This window comes from Taudactylus pleione, unplaced genomic scaffold (genome assembly GCF_031769625.1).
Source record: "Taudactylus pleione unplaced genomic scaffold, aTauple2 ptg001228l, whole genome shotgun sequence".
Lineage (NCBI taxonomy): Eukaryota > Metazoa > Chordata > Amphibia > Anura > Myobatrachidae > Taudactylus > Taudactylus pleione.
This window is the reverse complement of record NW_028285628.1, coordinates 250,247-274,016: the sequence shown is the minus strand read 5'-3', so window position 1 is coordinate 274,016 and position 23,770 is coordinate 250,247. Positions and strand designations below refer to the sequence as shown.

Below are 23,770 nucleotides of genomic sequence, written 5' to 3'. Positions count from 1 at the left end.
CATCTGGGGTGCTTTCTTTTAACCAAGGCCCTGATTCAGAGATGGACGCTCTTTCAGAGCGCTCACTCTGAATCATGGCATTTTTTTTTTTTAGGAGCCGGCCTCCTGGCTGCTCACATAGTTGTGGGTGACCACCCACAGCTTTTGCGAGCGGCCAGGTGATGGTCACGATGGTCGCGACCATCGGGCTTGCGGCGAGACCCTTGTGGCGAGACCCTATTAGAGTAGGAAGCTCACTACTGACATCACTCGTGATGTCAGTAGGGCCACCCCGAAATGGCAGGTGTTCCTTCGGGAACGCCTCCGTTTGGCCAACCCCCTCCCCCTCTCCCCGCCTACAAAACGGGGCGAGCTGTCGATCAACATCGACAGCCACCCCATCTTGTAGTGAGTCCAGCAGTGAGTGATTTCTCGCTTACTGTGGGTGTCACGCACGCGCAGTGTGCACGCCGTGCATACGCACTGCCCGGCCATCGACCCGCTTGCGAGCGGGTCTGAATCAGGGTAAAAATAATTAGTTGGATGAAACTAACGCGCTGTCAATCAAGCAGCTGGTAAAGGGATGGTCAGTCCCCAAAGATAATAGGAAAATATAAATAATATAAAAACCAGCGCTAAAAATATATAGGCAATAAACAAATAAATATGGTGAATTGTAAATAAGTATGCCAAGATGAACGGTTGTAATTAAAAAATAATTAACATTTAATTAGACATACATCCACATAACAATAAATAAATAAATGGAAAAAATAGATGTAAAACTTTCAGAAATATTCCGATGAATGGATAAATCGCCTAATAGGCAGTTATACAGCTGTGGAATATAGCTATATAGTATTGATTGAATTCATGAATCAAATACAATAGCACAACTAAAAATAGTTCTCATCAATAAATTACCGGAATAGGACACCCTCCTTAATGTCCCAAGGGTAATATTGAGCAGCGGGGGATATTACCAGTCTGTGGTATGTATTCCAGGAGTTCCTTTAGGCATCCTTGGTTCTAGTCTGTGATGTATAATCCAAGGGTTCCTGAAGCACCCTTAGTGCCAATCCATAGGAACAATAAATGGAAAACAACCAGGTGTCTCGTAACGCCGAAATCCTTGATAGGAGGGGTTAATGGTGAAGTCCAAAACACATCCAGTAAATAGTCAATGCAAAGATATTCCTCTCAACGCGTTTCGCTGGTGTATTAGCTACCAGCTTCCTCAGGAGTATAGGCGAATAAGGTCTGTGTATGGCAGGTAGGGTTTAAATAGCTGCTCATTGATTAAAAATCATATGCACCTGCAACATGTTAAACATACAGAGCAAGAAAAAGCAACCGTTCATCTGGGGCAATAAAACTAATATAAGGCAATCTTATTTATTCTTAAATAGAAAATATGTTACTTAGTCTGAAACAGGCCCCAAGTTCGGGAGACTTGGGATCTACCGACCTCCGAGATTTGGAGATATCTCCTTAGCCAACATTTTCTGTCTAGTAAATCGATCCGAGAGGCTGCTCATAGACTCCCGACTACTTTTGAATTGATGTGTCAGTCCCAGTCCCATCCCCAACATATTCTCTCTTATGGATATAAATTACTTATTGAAGACACATTTTCCACATTGCCACGCTTCACAGCTGACTGGGAAAGGGAGGGTATACAATTAGGACCTCATTCAGAGCCACTCGCAAAATGTTCAGAGCCGGCCCCCTGGACGCACGCTAGGCTGTGGGTGACCACCCACAGCTATAGCGAGCGGCCAGGTTGATGGTCACAATGGTCAAGACCATCGCGACCATCGGGGCTTGCGACGAGACCCTTGTGGTAGGATCTCGTCTACCGCAAGCCCCAGTGAGCTTTCGGCTCTATTAGAGCCGGAAGCTCAAAACTGACATCACGAGTGATGTCAGTGGAGCCGCCCTCAAACGGCAGGCATTCAGTCGGGAACCCCACCCCGCTTTCTTATATATTTTTGACTTGTCTTATATTATTTGTGATTTATTTTATGTTGTATAATAAATTAACATTGTGGAATACTGTGGATGTGTTTCTTCTTTTTTGTTGATTTAAATAAAAACTTTTAGTGCAAAAAAAACAAAAACTGTATTGACAGCACAATCCTAACACCAGCCAGTCTGGCATTTCATACAAACAGGTTAAAATCAGGCAGGGAGACACCACTCATATTATTTATGGAAGCAGTTAAGATTATTTCTGACCTTTCCCTTATCTCTTGACTTAAGTGTGCCATCCAGAGCAGGGGCTCAAATGTACTAGGGACAATATCAAAAACATAAAAAAAGGATGGTGAAACATAACCATAGGATGGACTGGGAAACAGTCGGGAAGCCGATGGACCGAATCCCGACCGCCGGCTTCCTGACTGTATAATCCCGGCAAGGGTTAAATGACAAGCGTCGAAATTCCGATACCTGTCATTTTACCTATACCGGGAGCCCGACACCCGGCTTACCGATCGAAGGTAAGCCAGGCGACGGCCGTGGACAGCTGCGGGAGAGGGGAGGGTTAGGTTTAGGGTTCCCGGGGGGGACTTAGGGTTAGACACCCCCTCGGGAGGTTAGCTTTAGGCTAGGGGAAGGGGAGGTTAAGGTTAGGCACCCCTGGGGGGAGGTTAGGGTTAGGCACCCCCCCGGGGGACTTAGGTTTAGGTGGCAGGGAAGGGGGGGTTAGGTTTATGCACTTAGAGGGGGGATTAGGGTTAGGCACTTAGTGGGGAGGTTAGGGATAGGCACCCCTAAGGGAGGGTTAGGGGGTAGAATAGTTTAGTGAGTACTTACCTTTCGACAATCGTGATTTTCAGTGCTGCTGGGATGCCACTGTCGGGATTTGAACCGCCGGCCATGTGGACTACAGACGCTTCAGTTGGTGGGCTCAGTAAAAGACATTAGTGTAGTACAATTTTTTATATTCTTAGAAGAATTATAGACACTTCAAACATGTGTTCGTATTCAAGATATCTGCCTAGACAAAGTGTGTACCCCGATTAGTGGAAACCGATAAAGAGGGGAAGGTTATAGAATAAGCCCAGTGATATATGCTTTAAGAAATTGAATACACTGTGCACTTACATAGACACTGGTACAATATGACATTGGTACTGATTGGCATTCCATTATTTGCATTTGCCAACAGTTTCGCTCACGTGGCATCTATGCATATTTTACATTGTAGACATTTATCACAAAATAAAAGAAAGGGATCAAGTGCGCAAAAAAGGTCAATTTAAGAACTAAATTGTCTATAAAGCTGCTTCACTAAGTGAGAACTGCAACCCACCAAAAACAAGACATACAGTATAAAGAAAATAAAGGTAGCACTAATGGACAAAAATACAAACAATTTAATAAATCACAATATTAGAAACAATTGGAAAACAATGTATCAATGCACAAATGTACTGGCAATATGCTGGAACTAGTCATACAGGAAAAAATTCTCTCTGCAGTGTCATTAATATCCGCCTAAGATGAATTTCCAATGAATAAATAGGTTTAAAAGCCGGTTCTCATATTGAACAGTCACACTGAATACCAAAGTGTTTGGTCCGCTGGATAAAGGAATAGTTCCTGTTAGTGATATAATTGCAATGTGCAGGGGAGCTGGTTTTGAATCTCTCCGGAGATTATACAAATGGAGGGGCCATGGTATATTTCCTGTCCGGTTCTATGGCTCAACTCAGCCCTGATCGGCTTTCTGTTTAATCGCCTCCGCTGTGTGCTCTGTCTGTGCACGCTGACCACCGCATTTGTCTGTGGACGAGTGACTCGCGGCCGCTGTGTGGTCTAAGCGGGAACCAACGTGGTGTCAAGGGCTCCAATCAGCAGTAACCAAATTGGTAAAGCGGTAGTGTGTAGTGAGCCAGAAGGAGAATATCTCCGTCTGAAAATAGCAGCAGCATAAAGAAAGTAATACCTCGATTTATTACTGTATATTTACATATTTTTAATATTTTCATATTTTTTGTTTTATGGATTTATTTAATTATTTTTTACTATAATATTACAGCTTTGTCTATGGGGGCTTTATTAGTATAATACTGAAGCTGCTAGTAAGTGCTCAAAAAATTTTAAGATTGTATTTTAAGGTTGGATATTTTCAGTTATTTGTCATTTTGAGGTGTTAATCACCTGTTAGAAAATCATATATGAGGGAAAATCCTTTGACAAATGGATTACTGATATATAAGGTAATTCATTTGTATGACCATGTAATCTAAAATGATGTTTCATTAAAATCTATATACCAGATATATTCAATACGATTGCGCTAATATAGTATATCATTGTAGTTCATTTTATAGAATAAGATAATTTAAAAATGAATGAATACATATATTTAAAGAAACATGAGTATAAATGTATTTTCCGATTTGTATCCTCAGTGCATCATATGCAGCTACACCTCACATACATATAAATTAATCTGTCTTTTTAAACATTCTTTTATATATATGTATGTATTGACATGGATATAGTGTGTCTTGTAGATTCAATTGTCCTTACTTTAAACCTCATTCATCTCTGTTTATATATGTGATGCTGTCTATTTTTCTTGTACACATTTTGTATTGTTTATTCTTACTTTTATATATTGTTTGCATTTTGATTTATTACTTAGTTAATTGCTAAGTGAGACTATGGTATTAGCACGGGTGCCTATTAAAATGTTTGTCAATGAAAGGTGTGTGATTGTTGAGCCTATATAAACTTATCATGGACATGTAGGCTATTCAAGCCCTCCTTCTAAAGAAACTGTGAGTTACGTCCCAGAAAAACGCGTTAAGGCTATTGGGCTTTTTCAGATGGAGATATTCGGATGATCAATATCCCCCTTCTGGCTCACTACACACTACCGCTTTACCGATTTGGTTACTGCTGATTGGAGCCCTTGACACCACGTTGGCTCCTGCTTAGACCACACAGCGAGTCACTCGTCCACAGACAGATGCGGTGGTCAGCGTGCACAGACTGAGAGCACACAGCGGAGGCGATTAAACAGAAAGCTGATCAGAGGTGAGCCGTAGCACCGGACAGGAAATATACCATGGCCCCTCCATTTTTTATCATTTCCGGAGTGATTCAAAACCAGCTCCCCTGCATGTTGCAATTATATCACTATCATCTACTATTCCTTTATCCAGGGGACCAAACACTTTGGTATTCAGTGTGACTGTTCAATATGAGAACCAGCTTTTAAACCTATTTTAAACCTATTTATTCATTGAAAATTCATCTTAGGGGGATATTAATGACACTGCAGAGAGACTTTTTTCCTGTCTGACTAGTTCCAGCATATTGCCAGTACATTTGTGCATTATTTGATACATTGATTTCCAATTGTTTCTAATATTGTGATTTATTAAATTGTTTGTATTTTTGTCTATTGGCACTACCTTAGTTTTCTTTATTTATCACAAAATATCTTTTTAAACAATAAGAATCCACAATTTTCTATTTTTTTATGTAAACCACAAAATCCAATTTAAGGGGAAATCCATCTCACAGTCCACTCTAAGGGCCTAATTCATTATGAATCGCTATTGCTATCGCAGCTGCGATTACACACACAGTTCTGCTGCAAAACTATGCTAATGTTTGCAACTACTCAGCCAGCATAGAGATGCCCTCTACCACTTTCTCACATCCGTAAGACCTCACAGTCCTGCATATACATCGGTAACTTCAAGTAACATTGGACCCTCACGCAGAATTACAGCAGGTCTTATCTGTCTCAGAAATTGCAAGTCTTGTTGCACGCAGTGAGTACTCAAGCTGCGAATGCCATCGCAGTGGCTAATTTATGCACTCCCAGGAAATGGCATTCAAATGGACAGGAATGCCTGCGTTTGTCCGACCACTCCCCTGTCACCACCCCCAAACGCTGACATCCCATCACTCACTCTGCGATGGCTTTGTATCTGCATATGTGATAACAGTGCGATCGCAATACTGGCCTGTGCATGCGTACTGTGGTGCATATGCATGCGCAGTACACAGACGGGTCGATCTGCGTACATTGTTGAAATTGTGATCTGTGATGAATCATGCTCTAAATTCACTTTAGTCAAACAAATTTTATCTTGTAGATCCCAAATCCATTGCTAGTTAACATACAGTAACATTAAAAGGTTGCAAGTAACATGTGCAACTCTATGTTATGTAGTATTTGTCTTGGTCCACCATCTACTGGATTGACATGTATACTGCAACTTCATGAGTCAAGATAAGCTGCCTGATTAGTGCTTAATATATAGTTGGATTTTCCAGTGAAATAGATCTTGAGATATATATATATATATATATATGTATTTCTATATGCATACATATATAACTGTTTGTGTTCGAGGTGTGCAATATATGTATATATTGTATGTATGTATATATATATATATATATATATATATAATATATATATTTATTATACATATAGTCATTTTGGACTTGAGGAGCCTGTGCAAATTCCGCTAAAAATTATTTTGTCTCCATAGTTCATAAACTGTCCCTAAAAGTATATTTGTCCTCAAAAAATTATATTTATATACATCTAGTAATTTTAGGCTTGAGGAGCCTGCACACTGCACATGCCGAGTGCCAAGCATCTGGTATTTCCTTTATTGCTCCTCTCCCTGATGTCACATTGAGATAATACATAGCTCAGTTTCTTTCTAGATGCCTAAGCTATACAATATTGAAAACATAATCCAAATTCATTCTGTAGTTTTTACGTGATCTCGAAACGGACAAACAAAAATTCTGATATTTATTTTTTTGTCTCCATAATTCATACACACATATATAGACAGGAAGTGATGGTACGCTAATTGCATTCCAGCCCAGACAGGAGATGACGTTCAGGCAGAGCTGCATTCCAGTTCAAGCCCGGACAGGAAGTGATGTTCGGGCTGTGCTGTGTTCATGTGAGTGATAGGAAGTGAAGCCCTTTATAGCGTACCAGCCAAAGCGGACTCATAAGTAGGCTCTCCATTTCCCCAAACCGGAAGGGATGAAGTTAACGGCACACACTCGTTCCAGTAGTAGAATGAATGCCGATATATATGTTTAAATTATTAATTCCTCATATAGATGTCAAATTCTTATTGTATGTGTCTAGTAAGGTCTTAATGTTTGTAGTTTGTATGATGTAAATAGATGTCACTTTACTTCGTGTCTGGTGTTTGACAGGAAGTGAGGTTTCTAAGTTTGGCCCATGTGGATCCTCTATTTTTAATTGATAAAGGTATAAATATGTCCCAAGGTCTCTACCTTAATATCCCCTTGAAGAAGTAGTGTTCCCTCTAGCTCCGGCGGGAGGCAGGGCCCTGGAGCTAGAGAGGGCATGACCGTGCGCGCGCCGACGGCGCGCGCGCGTCTGAGAAGGGGGCGTGGTCATCGGAAAAGGGGGCGTGTCTATAAGACGCGTCCCCTCTTCGTCACTCTTGGGGGCGTGCCCGGCACTTACGGACACGCCGGGCAGCCCCCAAGCCCTGCAGACAGGGAGAATAGATGCCGGGCGCATGCGTCCGGCGTCTATTCTCCGGCGGTGACAGGGTCACCGCATGTTTCTCCACCCGCGGGACACTGCGTCCCGCGGGTGAGAACGGCTCCCGCAGGCTGTGAGGGCAGGGCGCTTTTTGACCTCCAGAAGGAGGGCAGGGCACCGCGCCCCGCTAAAACAGCCTAGCGGGAACGCTAAAGAAGTCTTATAGACTTCTGATAGACGAAATGCGTTGCAACCCTGATATCCTGGACCCTTCATTATGGACAGATAAGCTTTTTTACTAATTCACTCTTGTATATTCTCTACCTGCATTTACTTGTGGACAAAATTCGTTTTCTTTTTTATGTAAATAAAACTGTTGTATATCTAAATATTGGAGTACTATATATATATATATATATATATATATATATATGGGACTTGTTGTAGTTCCAGCAGCTCCTATGATACATAGTTATTGTTGATTGATGCAGTACTAAAAACGATACACCCTATATTTTACCTGTTCTTTATTTTTAATGTATGAATCACGGTTGGTCAGATGACTGAAGATTTTCTAATAAAGACAAGTTGTTTTTCCATTTCAAACTCACATATTTTTAACGTATTATTTTATGATTAGAACACTATTTTGGCGCTTGGAATTTTTTATTTGATATATTGGATTGTGCATATGGTGTCTAACCATATTCGATTATTTTATCCTAGCAGCCACTCATATATGAGATGAGGTGTGATTTTTAGAATAAATATATATTTTCTTCACAGGATTATTGTTTTCACTTGTGCGTTCACTATTTCTTTATTTATATATATATATAGGTGGTCAGTCTAAAATAATTATGAAAGATTACTGCTCTAGTGTGAGGAAAATAGCACTCATATATTATATAAAATTCTTTATATTATTTATTAATAAACTAATAAAACCATACATCTATAGCTATGTACTTGGTATTACTATATCTTAATAAAAGTTCAACAAAGATAATTTATACAAAGTATTATACTCATATAAAAATTAGTTACATTGTATTATTGCTCCATCTTTATAGCGGCTGCGATGAGCATTATAACATTTAAAGATATCTAAGGCCCTTTCCATTTAAGTTCTGAGACTTTTTGGTGAAATAAAGAAGAACATTCATATCTAAGCTCGTACTGCATGTGAACTGTCAATCAAAGTTTATTGTAAGTAGCTATGAATGGAGGTAAAAGTGCAATAATACAATGTAACTAATATTTATATATTGGAAGCTGTTACTGATAAATTATCTTTGCTGAACTTTTAGGAAGTTAAGATATAGTAATGCCAAGTGTATAGCTATATGTGTACGGTTTTATTAGTTTATTAATAAATAATATAAATAATTTGATATCATATATGTGTTGTATTTTCCTCACACCACCGCAGTAAATTTTCATAATTATTTTAGTTTTTCTTAGAGGTTGACAATTCCTCTTAATTACCTGCTGCAGGTGTGGGATAGAAAAAATGACAAACTAGATAATAATTGTGCAGAACAGGCGCTGAGGTTTGTGTTTTTGTAGCTGGTCAAACTAAGACATGGTTGAACCATGCACATATAAGCGTAGAAAAGGATGGCACTCTAGGTTGTACACACAAAACTTTCGTTATCCACCTTCCCAATTCATTCTTATCACATATACACATACATTGTCCAATGTTTCATTACCATTATACTGTAGATACTGTGCTCAAGGAATATAAGATTGCACAATGAAAGCTGAATAGACTGCTTTTTACATTACAGTCCATTGGATTAATATGTCAGGAAATAAGTAATAGAGCTCTCTTACTACATGCTGAACTTGTGCAATATACAGATGGGATCCACAAGTTTGAGGAGCCGGTATCAAAAATCACAGTGAATGCCTGAGCTGGATCACCAATGGAGATCTTCCCAAAATACTCCACCTGGGGTAGGAGAAATGAAAATCCAACAACTGTATTTAGCCAAGATGCCACAAAGTAGTAATCATTGTAAGGAACACTTATCACTACACATTCTGTTATGACAGGCTTCTAACACCGTCAATTATTTTATAAACTTTATGTTTTGTAGTTTTTTTATATTTAAAAGGAAATTGTATTTAAAGGATAAGAGACAGTACACAAGTGACCTATGCAGGGCTCCAACATAACATCAACATACAGTATATGTGTAACATAAACAGTATGTAGTTATGAGACCGTCGACCGCATGGCAGCCGGTCTCAATACCGACAGTATAATCCCGTCAAGGGTTTTAACATAGGCGTCGAAATGCCGATGCCTATGTCCCGACATCTGGACCCCGTCAGGATGCCGGATCGATCGTCCAATGCAGGGGTAAGTATCCATGTAGCCGGGGATGGGGGGGTTAGCGTTAAGCACCCTCCCCGGGGAGGGCTAAGGTTAGGCTAGGGGAAGGGGGGATAGGTTTAGGCAAATGGGGGGGAGGGTTAGGTTTAGGCACTAATGGGGGAAGGTTAGGGTTAGGCACTAGTGGGGAGGTTAGGGTTAGGCACCCTTAAAGGAGGGTTAGGGGGGGAGAGGGTTAGGAATAGTTAACTTACCTCCGCTGTCAAGATCTTCTGCATTGGGCTGCCGGCATCGGGATTTGAACCGCCGGACTCATGTCCGGCTGTCAAACATACTGATTCCACATAAACAACTATAGACCATACATGTTGAGCTATGCTAAGTAGTGTCTTTTCGATAATAGAGCAGAAATTCCTCTGAATAGCAAGTATCCCAAAACCTCCTTAGAAAAGACCTGTATATGTGTCTACTCATCTAATTTTAACATTTTATAACAAAGACAAACATTATAAAGCTTAAAGAAAGAGGATAAGTAAAAGTTGAGGGGTGGCCATCCGCAGTTATGAAAGAATAGGGAGGTCGGCCTAGCTGGTCTAGACCCAGCCATCTACTGAATGTCAGATATTTATTATGTGTGAGAGTGCTAGAGTCATGGTTTATAGGATTCTAAAATTGCCAGTAACTCCAAAGGGATATTAAAATGAGTAGTTCACATTTTCCATGTTCTAGAGAATCTCTTTGAGGAGTCATGTAGAATGCTAGTCATATATTCCATAGTGTATATGTGCCAAACGTTGGATATAATCTCCCGTATATTCGGGACTTCTGTTTGTTTCCATTTTGATACTAACTGGCATGTGACTGCATATATTATGTGTCAAACCAGTTAACGTATGTTGATTATGTGTGTCATCTGGGATGCTTAGTGGCAAGAGGAAGTATTTGAGAGTATTCGCGGCTGAGAGGTATATTTCAGCCTACTATCTCTCCAGAAGGTAGTGACTACCAGGCAGTTCCACCACATATGCAGAAGTGTTCCTATATCTATACCACATCTCCAGCAGGGTGCCAATGGGGCAGACACACGCAAGATGTCGGGCCCCACTGCACTGAGGACACCGCTGCCTGCACTGCCAACACTGCCAGCACCCCCACAGGGCCGGCACCCCCCACACTGAGAACACTGCTGCCACTTTTGCACTGCCAACACTGCTGGCACCCCCGCACTGAGAACACAGCCAGCGCCCACGTACTGCCTACACTGCTGTCACCCCTGCACAAAGGACACCACCGGCACTCCTACACTGCTGGCACTGAGGACAATGCCAGCACCCTCTGTCACAGTAAGTGCACCATTGGTGTATCCAACCTGCACTGCATCTGACCCGCACTATATTTGACCTGCACTGTAACCCGCACTGTATCCGACCTTTACTGTAACCTGCACTGCACCTGACCCGCACTGTATTCTATTCGATCCACACTGTATCTGACCCAAACTGTATCCCACACTGTATGCAACCCGCGCTGTATCCGACCAGCACTGTATCCAACCTGCACTGAATCTAATCCACACTGTATTTGACTTGTACTGTAACCCGCACTGTATCCGTTTTGCACTGTATCCTGTACTGTATCCGACCCGCACTGTATCCGACCCGTACTGTATCCAACCCACACTGTATCCGACCTGCACTGTATTTGACCCACAATGTATCCGACCCGCACTGTATCCAACTTGCACTGTATTTGACCCACACTGTATCCGACCTGCACTGTATCTGACCCAAGCTGTATCCCGCACTGTATGCAACATGCGCTGTATCCGACCAGCACTATATCCAACCGGCACTGTAACCTGCACTATATCTGACTCGCAGGTACGGAACGCTGTTTTTATGGTTGGGGAGCTTTGGGGAACTGCCCAACAAAAAGGCTGATTGATCAGGGCTTTACATGGGGACAGAGTACCGGTCATCAGTGGTCCACGGCCCCCAGGATGGAGGCACTGAGAATAGGCATGTGCTGGGTGCATGTGCACTTGTGTAGGGGGCATTCACGTCTGCTGTTGATACTTTACACATGGTTTTGGGTTTTTTATGTTTTGTTTGTTAACTATTACTACTTTAGGGCAATGATATTCCACATGATTCTTAATAAATTTCTGTGTTGGATTGTTTTCTATTGAAAGTACAGGTACTTGTGAGTTGGTTCGATTGGTGATTGCTAATACATTACTAATTTGCAAAACATTTGTAAACAGAAATAGCTGCAGTGTATTTGTGCGCTGCTCTGTTGCTTAGTTTAGCCAGCCAGCCTTTGGCCTATATTGGTGAACAATATTGTGAGATGGTCAAAATTGAGTCGAAATGTCTGGACATTAATGTTATTGCGGTTAATAATACTCTAGGAACAGAAAAAGACCCAAATTATGTGATTTTAGTTTTTTTTGTGAAAACCAAAACCAGTTACAGCGTATTTGCAAGACCAAAACCATAACCGAACAACGAATTATAACTAGGGATGTGTGCCACACAGCAGTGGCAGAAATGAAAAGTAGTGCACCCACCCAGTGGGGTACGGCCAGCAGAATCACAGTACTTGTTAACCCAGTGGGCTACGGCCCAAGGAGTCACAGTGCACAATCTTATTCACATTACACCGCACATAGGCCCTGATTCACATTACACCATAAAGTAGTGTCTCTTATTTATGTTACGACACGCAGCAGTGCCCCTTTTACACAATGCCCACAGTAGTGCCGCTTTTATACAATGCCCACAGTAGTGACCCTTTTACACAATGAACACAGTAGTGGCCCTTTTATACAATGCCCACAGTAGTGACCCTTTTACACAATGAACACAGTAGTGGCCGTTTTACACAATGCCCACAGTAGTGACCCTTTTATACAATGCCCACAGTAGTGACCCTTATACACAAAGCCCTCAGTAGTAATGCCCCTTATACAATGCCCACAGTAGTAGTGCCACTTATACAATGCCCCAAGCAGTGGTGTCCCTTACACAATGGCCCCAGTAGTGGTGCCCCCTATGCAGTCCCCTTAGTAGTAGGGCCTCCATTAGCATGCCCCCCAGTAGTAGTGCCCCCATTAACATGCCCCCAGTAGTAGTGCCCCCATTAACATGCTCCCAGTAGTGGTATGCCCCCCATTAGCAGGCCCCCAGTAGTACTATGCCCCCCCTTAGCAGGCCTCCAGTAGTAGTATGCCCCCCCTTAGCAGGCCCCCAGTAGTAGTACCCCCATTAGCAGGCCCCAGGTAGTAATATGCCCCCCCTTAGCAGGCCCCAGTAGTAATATGCACACCACTAGCAGGCCCCCAGTAGTAATATGCCCCCCTTAGCAGGCCCCCAGTAGTAATATGCCCCCCCCCGAGGCAGGCCCCCAGTAGTAATATGCCCCCCCCTTGGCAGGCCCCCAGTAGTAATATGCCCCCCTTGGTAGGCCCCCAGTAGTAATATGCCCCCCCTTGGCAGGCCCCCAGTAGTAATATGCCCCCCCTTAGTAGGCCCGCAGTAGTAATATGCCCCCCACTAGCAGGCCCCAGTAGTAGTAGTGCCCCCACGTAGCAGGTCCCCAGTAGTAGTGTAACCCCCATTAGCAGGCCCCCACTTAGCAGGCCCCCTGTAGTAATATGCCCCCACTAGCAGGCCCCCAGTAGTAGTATGCCCCCCCCAGTAATGCCCCCTTACACACACGCATAAAAAAATAGAAAACGTACCTCAATCCCAGCTCCTGCCGCCGTCCGCTCTGCTCTGCTGTCACGCGCTGAGGAGGGAGCCGGAAGACGGAGCTCATGAGTGAGCTCCAACCGGCTCCCTCCGTACAGTAGCCAATGAGAGTCTGTCTGACTCTCATTGGCTGCTATTACAAACACATCTGCCGCTGGCGGCTGTGTGTTTGTGTCTGTGTAGGGCAGGCCGCTATCACAGCGGTCTGCCCTACACTAGAGGAGCCCTGACATCGGATTCTCTCGCAAGAATCTGACATCAGGGAGCTGTGGCTCGGCCTTGAACGGGGATCCGAGTCAGGTGGGGAACACCCGAACAGCGTTCGGGTGGACTCTGATCCCCAATGTTCGGAGCGGTTCGGATTCCACAGAATCCGAACCGCTCATCTCTAATTATAACCAAATCTAAATCCAGCAAAAATCGTCCTCTTTACTATCTAGTATTTCAACCAGGTTTACCTCCCAGGTCAGCTCATAGGCAAACACAGCGGGGTTTCCGTCTGCCTGGAAATCCCCCTCCCCAGCCCACACCATGACCACAATAGAAATAGTAATGTAACAGAATTTTACTAGTGCTGCATTTTCTTCTCAGTATCATAAATTAAATAATTTGCACCACCTGTGCAACTTTTAACATGTATCAGTCAGTAATAAATAACCTGTGCACCAACGAGGAGATCTGGAAAACTGTCACTGTTAGGGATGTGCTGCTATAGAGCCCAATATGTACATATATGTCCAGGGCAGTGCTAGGTTCTTCTGCTGCTCCCCCAGACATGCTCTAATACTCTGGAATGGTGCCCACATCTAAAATAAAAACATTCAGCTCAGGCAGGATGGCCTACTGCTGCATTAATGGGTTACTGTGATTGATGGTCCTGTATATGCTGGAATTATGACACACAATATACTTTGTATGATGCATATTGAAGCTGGATAAGTGCTAATTATGTCCTCTTCATGGACTGGCCACACTCACTCTAAAATCAAGCATTTGGAAACCCCCCTCTAGAAATCCTGCGTTTGCCACTGCAGCTCATGTGGATCCCTAAAGTCTGGCCCAGACAACTTGAATTCTGCATACAGGGTAGAGACAAGGCCCCTAGTACCATCGCCCTTCAGGGTCAATGATCCACAAGTAGTTTAAGATCCGACTGTCAGCCTATTCTTTATTGGCGGAGATTCAGGTATTGATAACAGTTCTTATATGGAATAGAGAGTGTTTCCTGCATGTCTGTGAATGTGGGGAAAACCTGACCGTGGATAATATCATTTAGTATTCTGACTCTATTGGCCAGACAGGGTCCAAAAGTTACAGCATAATTTGTCATATTTTAGGCTTTTGTTTTATGTTTTTTGATAATTTGATAATTGCACATTTACTACAACTATCATACGTGTATGTGTTGTAGGATTTGTAGTTATATATAAAATTAGTTATTTGTGCTGGTATTAAAACTAAAACTGTACATTTACACCAACAATATCTGAGCAGACAGTCAGTAACATCCACACAGTCCTAGTTACACTGCTGCACAGGGGCATGGCTAGGACTTTGTGGGACCCATAGCAACATTTTGAAGGAGCCTACATTCTAATGTTTCACCTCTCTCTGCAGCAGTTGTTTATGCCTCATAGTAGTGCCCTAGTCCATGTTATGCCCCACTGTAGTGCCTAGTTCATTTTGTGCCCCATAGTGGTGGCGCCCCATAGTAGTGGTGTAGTTCATATTATACCAGTGGGGTCAGGTCATCTTATGCCACATTTTAGTGCCACCAATTCACAATATGCCACATTGCAGTGCTACCAGTAGACATTATGCCACACAGTTCCCCCAGTTCACATGATGTCACACAGTGTCACAAGTTCATATCATGCCAAAATGTAGTGCCACCAGTTTATATTATGCTACATTAAAGTACTCCCAGTTCATACAGTATTTTGCCACATTGTAGCGCCCTCAGTTTATATTATATCACAATGAAGTGTTCCTAGTTCATAGTATGCCACATAGTAGTGACCTCAGTCCATATTATGCCACATTGTACTGTTCCTAGTTCATATTATGCCATATTGTAGTTCCCTCAGTTCATATTATGTGGCATTGTAGTGTTCCCAATTCATATTATGCCATATAGTAGTGCCCTTGGTTCATATTACGCCACATTGTAGTGGTCCTAGTTCTTAGTATGCCGCATTTATTGTGCCCTCAGTTCTTATTATGCAACATTGTAGTGTTTACAGTTCATATTATGCCTTATTGTAGTGCCCTCAGTTCATATTATGCCACATTGTAGTGTTCCCAGTTCATATTATGCCAGATTGTAGTTCCCTTAGTTCATATTATGTGACATTGTAGTGTTGCCAGTTGATATTATGCCATATTGAAGTGCCCTTGGTTCATATTGCGCCACATTGTAGTGCTCCTAGTTCATAGTATGCCACATTGAAGTGCCCTCAGTTCATATTACACCACATTGTAGTGCTCCTAGTTCTTAGTATGCCACATTGTAGTGCCCTCAGTTCTTATTATGCAACATTGTAGTGTTCCCAGTTCATATTATGCCATATTGTAGTGCCCTCAGTTCATAATATACCACATTGTAGTGCCCCCAGTTCATATTATGCCACATTATAGTGCCCCAATTTAGATTACACTGCATTATATTGCCCCCATACATTATAACATCCACTATATACACCCCACTTAGCATTATAACATCTACTATACACACCACTTACTGAAAATGAAATGTCACTAGATAATGTCTTATCTAGTGCTCCATACCTATTGGCGGCTTTGAAATCTTACATGGTAGCGCGATGACTGCAGGGCCTCTAAGGCTGTGAAGATTCTAGTCTACAGTGAGTGTAAAGACAAAGGAAGGATAATTCCTAATAAAGGAGATTTTATTTTGAGTGGATATTTTCTTAATTTCAGTACACAGTCCCTTTCTGGGACAATCCTAATCTCGGAGATTAACCCCCCAGCTCACTTCACAAAGACTGTAATCAAGGAGAAGCCTATTCTCTGGCAGTTCCGGGCTCACTGAGTAACTCAGTTGTAGTTGTGTGGGTGAAATGGAAGTGCTGGAGATGGATGGTATCAGTGTGGAGCTTTACTGAGAGGGAGAGACAGAGACTGCCAACTATATGAGCTCTGACAATCTCCCTTTTCAGGGCAGGCAATAGGACATACCTAATTGCTTATTGGACATTTTCGGGAACTTGAGAGACAACTATATGACCTGGGTCTGGGGCGCTCCATACTCCTGGGCCCCATAGCAATGGTATCCTCTGCACCCACTATAGCTACGCCCATTCTGCTGCATAATACTCACATCCATGTAATTAATAAGTGGCTCACTGGCAGTCTCCGGAGAGGTACATGAGCCACCATACTCCAGAAATTCGTTCCCCTGTTTTGTCCATAGATTAGAGAGCTGCCCTTTCTCCTTCAGAACTTTCCGCATTGACTTCTGTCTCGTTAGAGGAATTCTGTTGTGTAGAAAAATATTCTTAAGAAACCACAGATCAGGAATAAGTCAGAAACACTTCCTTCCTTCGTAAGTTTATATATGCATTTTGTTTTTTTGTTTTTCAATAAATCGTACTGACTAGAATGAGAAGCAATAAGGAGATTCCTAACAAGTGCTTCTTGTGAAAAAAATTTCAAATATATGTTTCGAAAAATACAGGACTTCTGGGAAATGTAATTTACATGCCAGCCATGTCAGTCATTTTATTTGAATATTTATTTCCAAGGAATCACTCCCTAAAGTTCTCTCTGTCACCAATCATTGTTATATTGAGATGTCTTCTACAGTGATTGCTAGTGCCACCCACAAACATCTGTCCTGCACTGATGAGTGTGAGATACAGGCTCATAGTACTGCCATCAAAATGCCATTTTTCAGACGTCTCTTCTGGGGTTTATTGGAATAGTTGAAAGTCTCCTTATTACTGTTTATTATTTTAGTTAAACTGTGGACGGACACAAAATTACCACAGCTGTAATCAGTGCTGCGCATGCGTCGCTTTTGTGAATGTAACGATGCATGCGCTGCACTGATTACAGCTGCGGCAAGGTAGAGCAGATAGGGAAATATATCTATCTTCTGAAAAGCTGTCATATGGAGAGGAAGAATGATGAATTCCCTCGGTAATAAGGTAGAACTCCATGCGAGTTCTAAACCTAATTACTGCCATAATTTTTTTAGTAATGATGAATAGGCCCTTATATTTCTTACAAGTCAATGTTATTTGACTTGCAAGATAGAACTGGCAGGATGTTGGAATGTATGTCCCACTCGCTATGGTGCCACTGTCCTAGTGAAATACAAGGGTACTTTACCATGCATGAATGTGGCATGCGATGTTATTGTGCGCACAATGAACTTATTTCAACTGTTTTGTTTTACAAATAGTAAGAAAGGCTGGTTGAAATATAATCGTAATATGTTGCAAAGCTGTATTTGATATCAATAAAGACAATTACAATATACTTATCTAGCCCATGCCTCCCAACTGTCCCTCTTTGGGCAGGACAGTCCCACTTTTAGGGGACTGTCCTAACTGTCCCACCCATAGGCCTCACTGCCCCAAGGGGGAGGGGATGGGGAGGGTTGGGGGGAGCACTTCCTTTCCACTGCTGTATAGCAGAGGTAATGGTGAATAGGTGATGTGCACAGAGCTACACCCTTCCCCACAAGGCCACCTTCCTTTATCTGACGCATGCCTAGTCCCTATTTTAGAATCCCATATGTTAGGAGGTATGATCCTGACAAATTAAATGTAACACAGCTGCATCTCAAAGGTGTCCAAAATTGTAGGATCAACATTGCTTTTGGAGCTAGAGTTTAAGGATTGAAGCAATATTACAATACACACCACAGGCTTCATAAGATTTCCTGATACAATGTTGAGTTGAGTAGTCCTTAGAGTGACCTATTTTTTTGGAATACAGTCCTTAGCCTCAAATGTACTATTACCCATTGGAAATAGATTTACTCAAATTAAAAAAAGGTACCCAAGTAAAGGTGTAGATAATATGCTTCCTATCAGTAAATGAAGTGGTTGCAATATTATCCAAAGCACAATTATAAAGATCACAAAGGGACACAGACAGACCACTCACCGTATTACCCCATGGACGAAAGCCACACATAGCAGGACACCAAGTACTTGCTTCATCGTTTGCATATGCAGGAGCTCAGACACACTGCATAAGGCTAGCTACAAAAATCTTATTTATATCATTGGTTGTTGTAACCAAACCCATATACTTCAGATAATGCTGTTTGCAAGGTAAACAGATGACTGATTTCCGTAGTTCTTACACATTTCACAAGGTTAAAAGCTTGTGAGAGGATGAGCCACACTACTCCTGGTGATGTTGCTGTAACTAGATATTATTTAGCAAAGTACTGTAGATTAATTTCTTACAATAGAGCATTATATTTGCCTGAATAACAATATGTCCAAAATATATAAGCCTAAATACTATATATTTAGAGATGTGCGCGGATCCCCCAGGGTTTTGGTTTTGGATCTGGATTCACCTTTGTATTTTGGTTTTAGATTTGCAAAACCATTCTTAAGTGTTTTAGTTTACGCTTTGGATTCAGATAAAAGTCGATAAAAATGTATTAAAAATCGATAAAAATCATTAAAAACAGCTTAAATATCTGAATCCAAAACCCAAGTTCGGTTTTTAAATCCGATTTCCGAACTGGCAACAGATCAGAACCAGGGGGTAAATTTACTAAAGTTCGATTTGAGATTCATTTTTATGAATCTCTTAAATCTCCTGAAATCGAATTGAAATTGAACAGCAAAATCCCTTAGCAAATCTCAAATTTACTAAGATTCTATTTTGCATTCAATTTTCAAATCAAATTCGATCTTGTTTAATTTTAAGAAGGGATTTGATGTTCGATTTTACTGTATGGTTTTACTTATTTTATTTGAATTATATTGCGTTTACTGGAATGGGATTGTATTGCCGGCGGCTGTATAGCTGCCAGTTCAAATCCCAATAGCAGCTGGCCGAAGGGAGGAAATCCTGACAGCGGAGGTAAGTACAGCTATTCCTCCCCTATCCCCCTCCTAACTCTCCTTTAGGGGTGCCTAACCCTAGCCTCCCCCCCTAGTGCGTAACCCTAACCTCCCCCCGTTAATGCCTAAACCTAACCCTCCCAGCACCCTAAACTTAACCCTCCCAGGAGGGGTGCATAACATTAATCTCCCCCAGGAAGTGCCTAACCTTAACCCCCCCTTCCCCTAGCTTAGCCCTAACCCTCTCCGGGGGGTGCCTAACCACCCCCCAACGGCTCCCATAAGCGCCCTTACTTATCCTTGCTCAGGCCCGCGTCGTTCTGCATTCCGGCATCGGGATTATGACAGGCGGCCTTTGCGGCCGCCGGTCACATCACTACATCCGGATTTTACGATGGTTTTATATGTACCTAAATTCCCTAATTAGGGTAGTATACATGAGACTAAAATAGAGCGCCTGTTTTTTTCTTGTTTATTATAATTCAAGATATGTTGGTCATTTAACTAAAATAAATAAATAAAAAGCTGACCTTCTTTTAATGAAACATGACTATTTGGAACACCTTAGTCCACTTAGTACCCTATAATACATACATGCCCTAAAGACTAAGGGCCTGATTCAGAGCCACTCGCTAGATGCGATCGCTCGCACGTTGTGTATGCAAATTGGTGGCAGTGCTATCGCATAGCAATGCATTAGCACGCCCAGTATTTCTTAGAGAGCGATCACATAGTGTATGCAGACACCCACCAGCCTGTTTTAAGATGCCCACTTGTGCACGTCATGTCCAGGAAGTGTATGCAACCATCGGTACATCGGGTAACATCAGATGCTATCGCAGCACTTGAGGTTGACCATACCCTGCCGCAAGCACAGCACTGGTGACTGTCTTCCCGGCCCTCCTTCCAGGGCCGGATTATAGGCAGGACGACAGGGGTGGTCGTCCTGGGGCCCCCACACATAGGGGGCCCCCACACACTGTCCCCTGCCTCCGGCCACTACTTCTGTTGAAAACCGGAGTACAGCATTTAGCTGTCTCGGCTGTTTTCTTTCAGCAGCCGCCGAGGAGCTCCATTACAGTCACAGTCTCGTGAGATTATGATGCCAAATCTCGCGAGACTGTGGGTGCAGACCAGAGCCCAAGCAGCAACCCAGTGACCAGGCTGCCTGCAGTGTATGACAGCGTGAGGCATAGCAGACTCCAAGGTGTCATGTTACTCTGCTTCTGCGTGTGTGTGTATATGTAGGTAATAGAGTGTGTGTGTATGCAGGTAATTGTGTGTGTATGTGTGTGTGCATATATGCATGTAGGTAATTGTGTGTGTTTGTGTGTGTGTCTATATATATATATATATATATATATATATATACACTTAAAATTACAGTTTATTACATGTGCTTTTAAATGTAATATACTGGGTGTTTAAAAAATAAAATAAAAACAAAATTATATGTACATAAAACTTATAGCAAAGTATTGCTGTGCTATCATTTGATGTTTGTGGAGTCTTGCAGAGTGCCGCCCCTAGCCCTGGACTTGTGTTTATTGTCAGGAAGGGCACCTGAGGCATGTTTTGATACAGAGAAAGCTGGGTCCTGCTATTAGTATGTATATATATATATATATATATATATACATACTAATAGCAGGACTTCTTGTTTTTCAAATAACTGCTTGCCTGTCTCACGCTAACTCAAGCTGAAAGTCATTTCAATTATAAACAGCTATATAGTGCTATCGCATAGCAATGCATTAGCACGCCCAGTATTTCTTAGAGAGCGATCACATAGTGTATGCAGACACCCACCAGCCTGTTTTAAGATGCCCACTTGTGCACGTCATGTCCAGGAAGTGTATGCAACCATCGGTACATCGGGTAACATCAGATGCTATCGCAGCACTTGAGGTTGACCATACCCTGCCGCAAGCACAGCACTGGTGACTGTCTTCCCGGCCCTCCTTCCAGGGCCGGATTATAGGCAGGACGACAGGGGTGGTCGTCCTGAGGCCCCCACACATAGTGGGCCCCCACACACTGTCCCCTGCCTCCGGCCACTACTTCTGTTGAAAACAGGAGTACAGCATTTAGCTGTCTCGGCTGTTTTCTTTCAGCAGCCGCCGAGGAGCTCCATTACAGTCACAGTCTCGTGAGATTATGATGCCAAATCTCGCGAGACTGTGGGTGCAGACCAGAGCCCAAGCAGCAACCCAGTGACCAGGCTGCCTGCAGTGTATGACAGCGTGAGGCATAGCAGACTCCAAGGTGTCATGTTACTCTGCTTCTGCGTGTGTGTGTATATGTAGGTAATAGAGTGTAATAGAGCCCCTGGGCAGCAAACTTGTTGGGGCCCCTATCAATAAAATTATACAAGTGATATATTGCTGACGTTTAAAAAAATATAATGTACTGTGTATATATATATATATATATATATATATATACACACAGTACATTATATTTTTTTAAACGTCAGCAATATATCACTTGTATAATTTTATTGATAGGGGCCCCAACAAGTTTGCTGCCCAGGGGCCCCCACAGACCTTAATCCGGCCCTGTCGGTTTCCATCACCCCCCCTTCCCCCCGCGGCCGCTGGTGTTCATCCGTTGCCCGTGTCGTTCACCAGCCCCCGCAGACCCGGGTCTTCATCACCCATTTCGTCCCAGCGGCTGCCGCTGTCCGGCCCCTCTTCCCTTGCTGCTTCCGGTGTCCATCACCCCCTGCGTGCAGTGTGGGTGTTCGTCCATCCCCCCAACCACAACCGGTGTCCTTCACCCAACAGCCCCGGGTGTTCATTAAACATTTCCTCCCAGCGGCCGGTATCTTTGCAGCTGCCAATGTTCGTCCCCGACGCTGCCGCTTCCTCCAGCTCCCGGAGGTAAGTAAACACAGCAGGAGGGATCTGAATAAATCCCTTCTGCTGCACAAGCTGCTGTGTAAACGGCAGCTTGTGCATGGTATTGAATGCTATACGCCATCTCAGGGTGGCATATAGTGTCACTGTCAAGTTCCGATAAAAATGCTTTTTCGGAACTTGATGAATTACATAATTTCCACATCCCCATACTAAACTATGGGGACTGTGGAAATTATCAGTGCAGAATTGTAAGCAGGAGATATCAGTGGTATCTCCTGTGTTACATGCTTAATGAATAGCCCTGAGCCTTAATTTTTCCAAAAGTAGGGGAAAATTTTAATTTTCACCCTTTTCTAAAAATTAAGTGATGATGAATATGCCCCAGAGTCAAACAGTTCTTCCTTTACATTAACCTGTAAGGATACTGCCTTTGAATCTCTATATACCCGTGCCTATACCTTCTAATATCCTTCCTATAAACCTCTAAGGATGACGCTAATTTACATATGCAGTCATCCAGTAAATAAAGACTCCAGACCTAGAACATGTGGTTCCAAAGCACAAAGTATTATTCAAGTAAAAGTACAGCAGTTACACGTTATGATCCTCATATAATCTTAGCGCAAAGAGATTATACAGACTCAAGTACAATTATACATACGCAGTGCTCTCTGGTCCAGATGTTAGGCATCAGCAAGAAACCCCTCGTCAATCAGCATTCAGCACAAAGACTAGGAACCCAGGGTCAGAGCACACATATTTATACCCCCCAGAAATAAACAATACAATAGAGAAGTTTGTTGCTAACACCATTGGTCCTAAAGAAGAGGGCATATGTTACAAGGCATTTAACAGGTTGATTCAAATAGACACAACCCAGCCTCTAACAACTGGGGGTCTCTGGTTTCCTGCCTCATGCAACATCCTAACAGTTGTTCATATTATGTACATTTTGTTGCTTGAAGTCTCTGCGGTCCATAAGTTGAGAATGCATGATGCGATCTCCACACCGATGGTACCGGAATACTGTTGAAAGAGTACGCATCAGTACAATACCAATCATGTCTTACTTATCATGTATAAAACCTTAGTTACCAAATAATCTTTATTTCACAGAATGAACAAACTTAAATCTTATACTTTAAAGCTTATTAAACCTTTTATGTGACTATGTAATGTGTAAGTAAGTATGTGGGTTGTGATGTAAAGACACTAATTAACTTGGAACAGATGCGTGTGCATGAAGTTAATAAACAGCG

The 23,770-nt window shown here is 42.5% G+C and overlaps 1 protein-coding gene across 1 annotated transcript in view; it reads right to left on the bottom strand.

Annotated features, from left to right (window-relative positions):
• Positions 1-18,786, bottom strand: part of LOC148450992 (cathepsin E-like) — a 93,611-nt gene extending 74,825 nt beyond the window's left edge. Inside the window, exons 1-3 of the mRNA XM_088462408.1 lie at positions 18,731-18,786; positions 16,935-17,091; positions 9,338-9,455 (exon numbers count right to left, since the gene is read on the bottom strand). Of these exons, the coding sequence (XP_088318534.1) occupies positions 9,338-9,455; positions 16,935-17,091; positions 18,731-18,786 (331 nt within the window). The remainder of the gene's footprint in view (positions 1-9,337; positions 9,456-16,934; positions 17,092-18,730) is intronic.
• Positions 18,787-23,770: the final 4,984 nt, after the last annotated feature.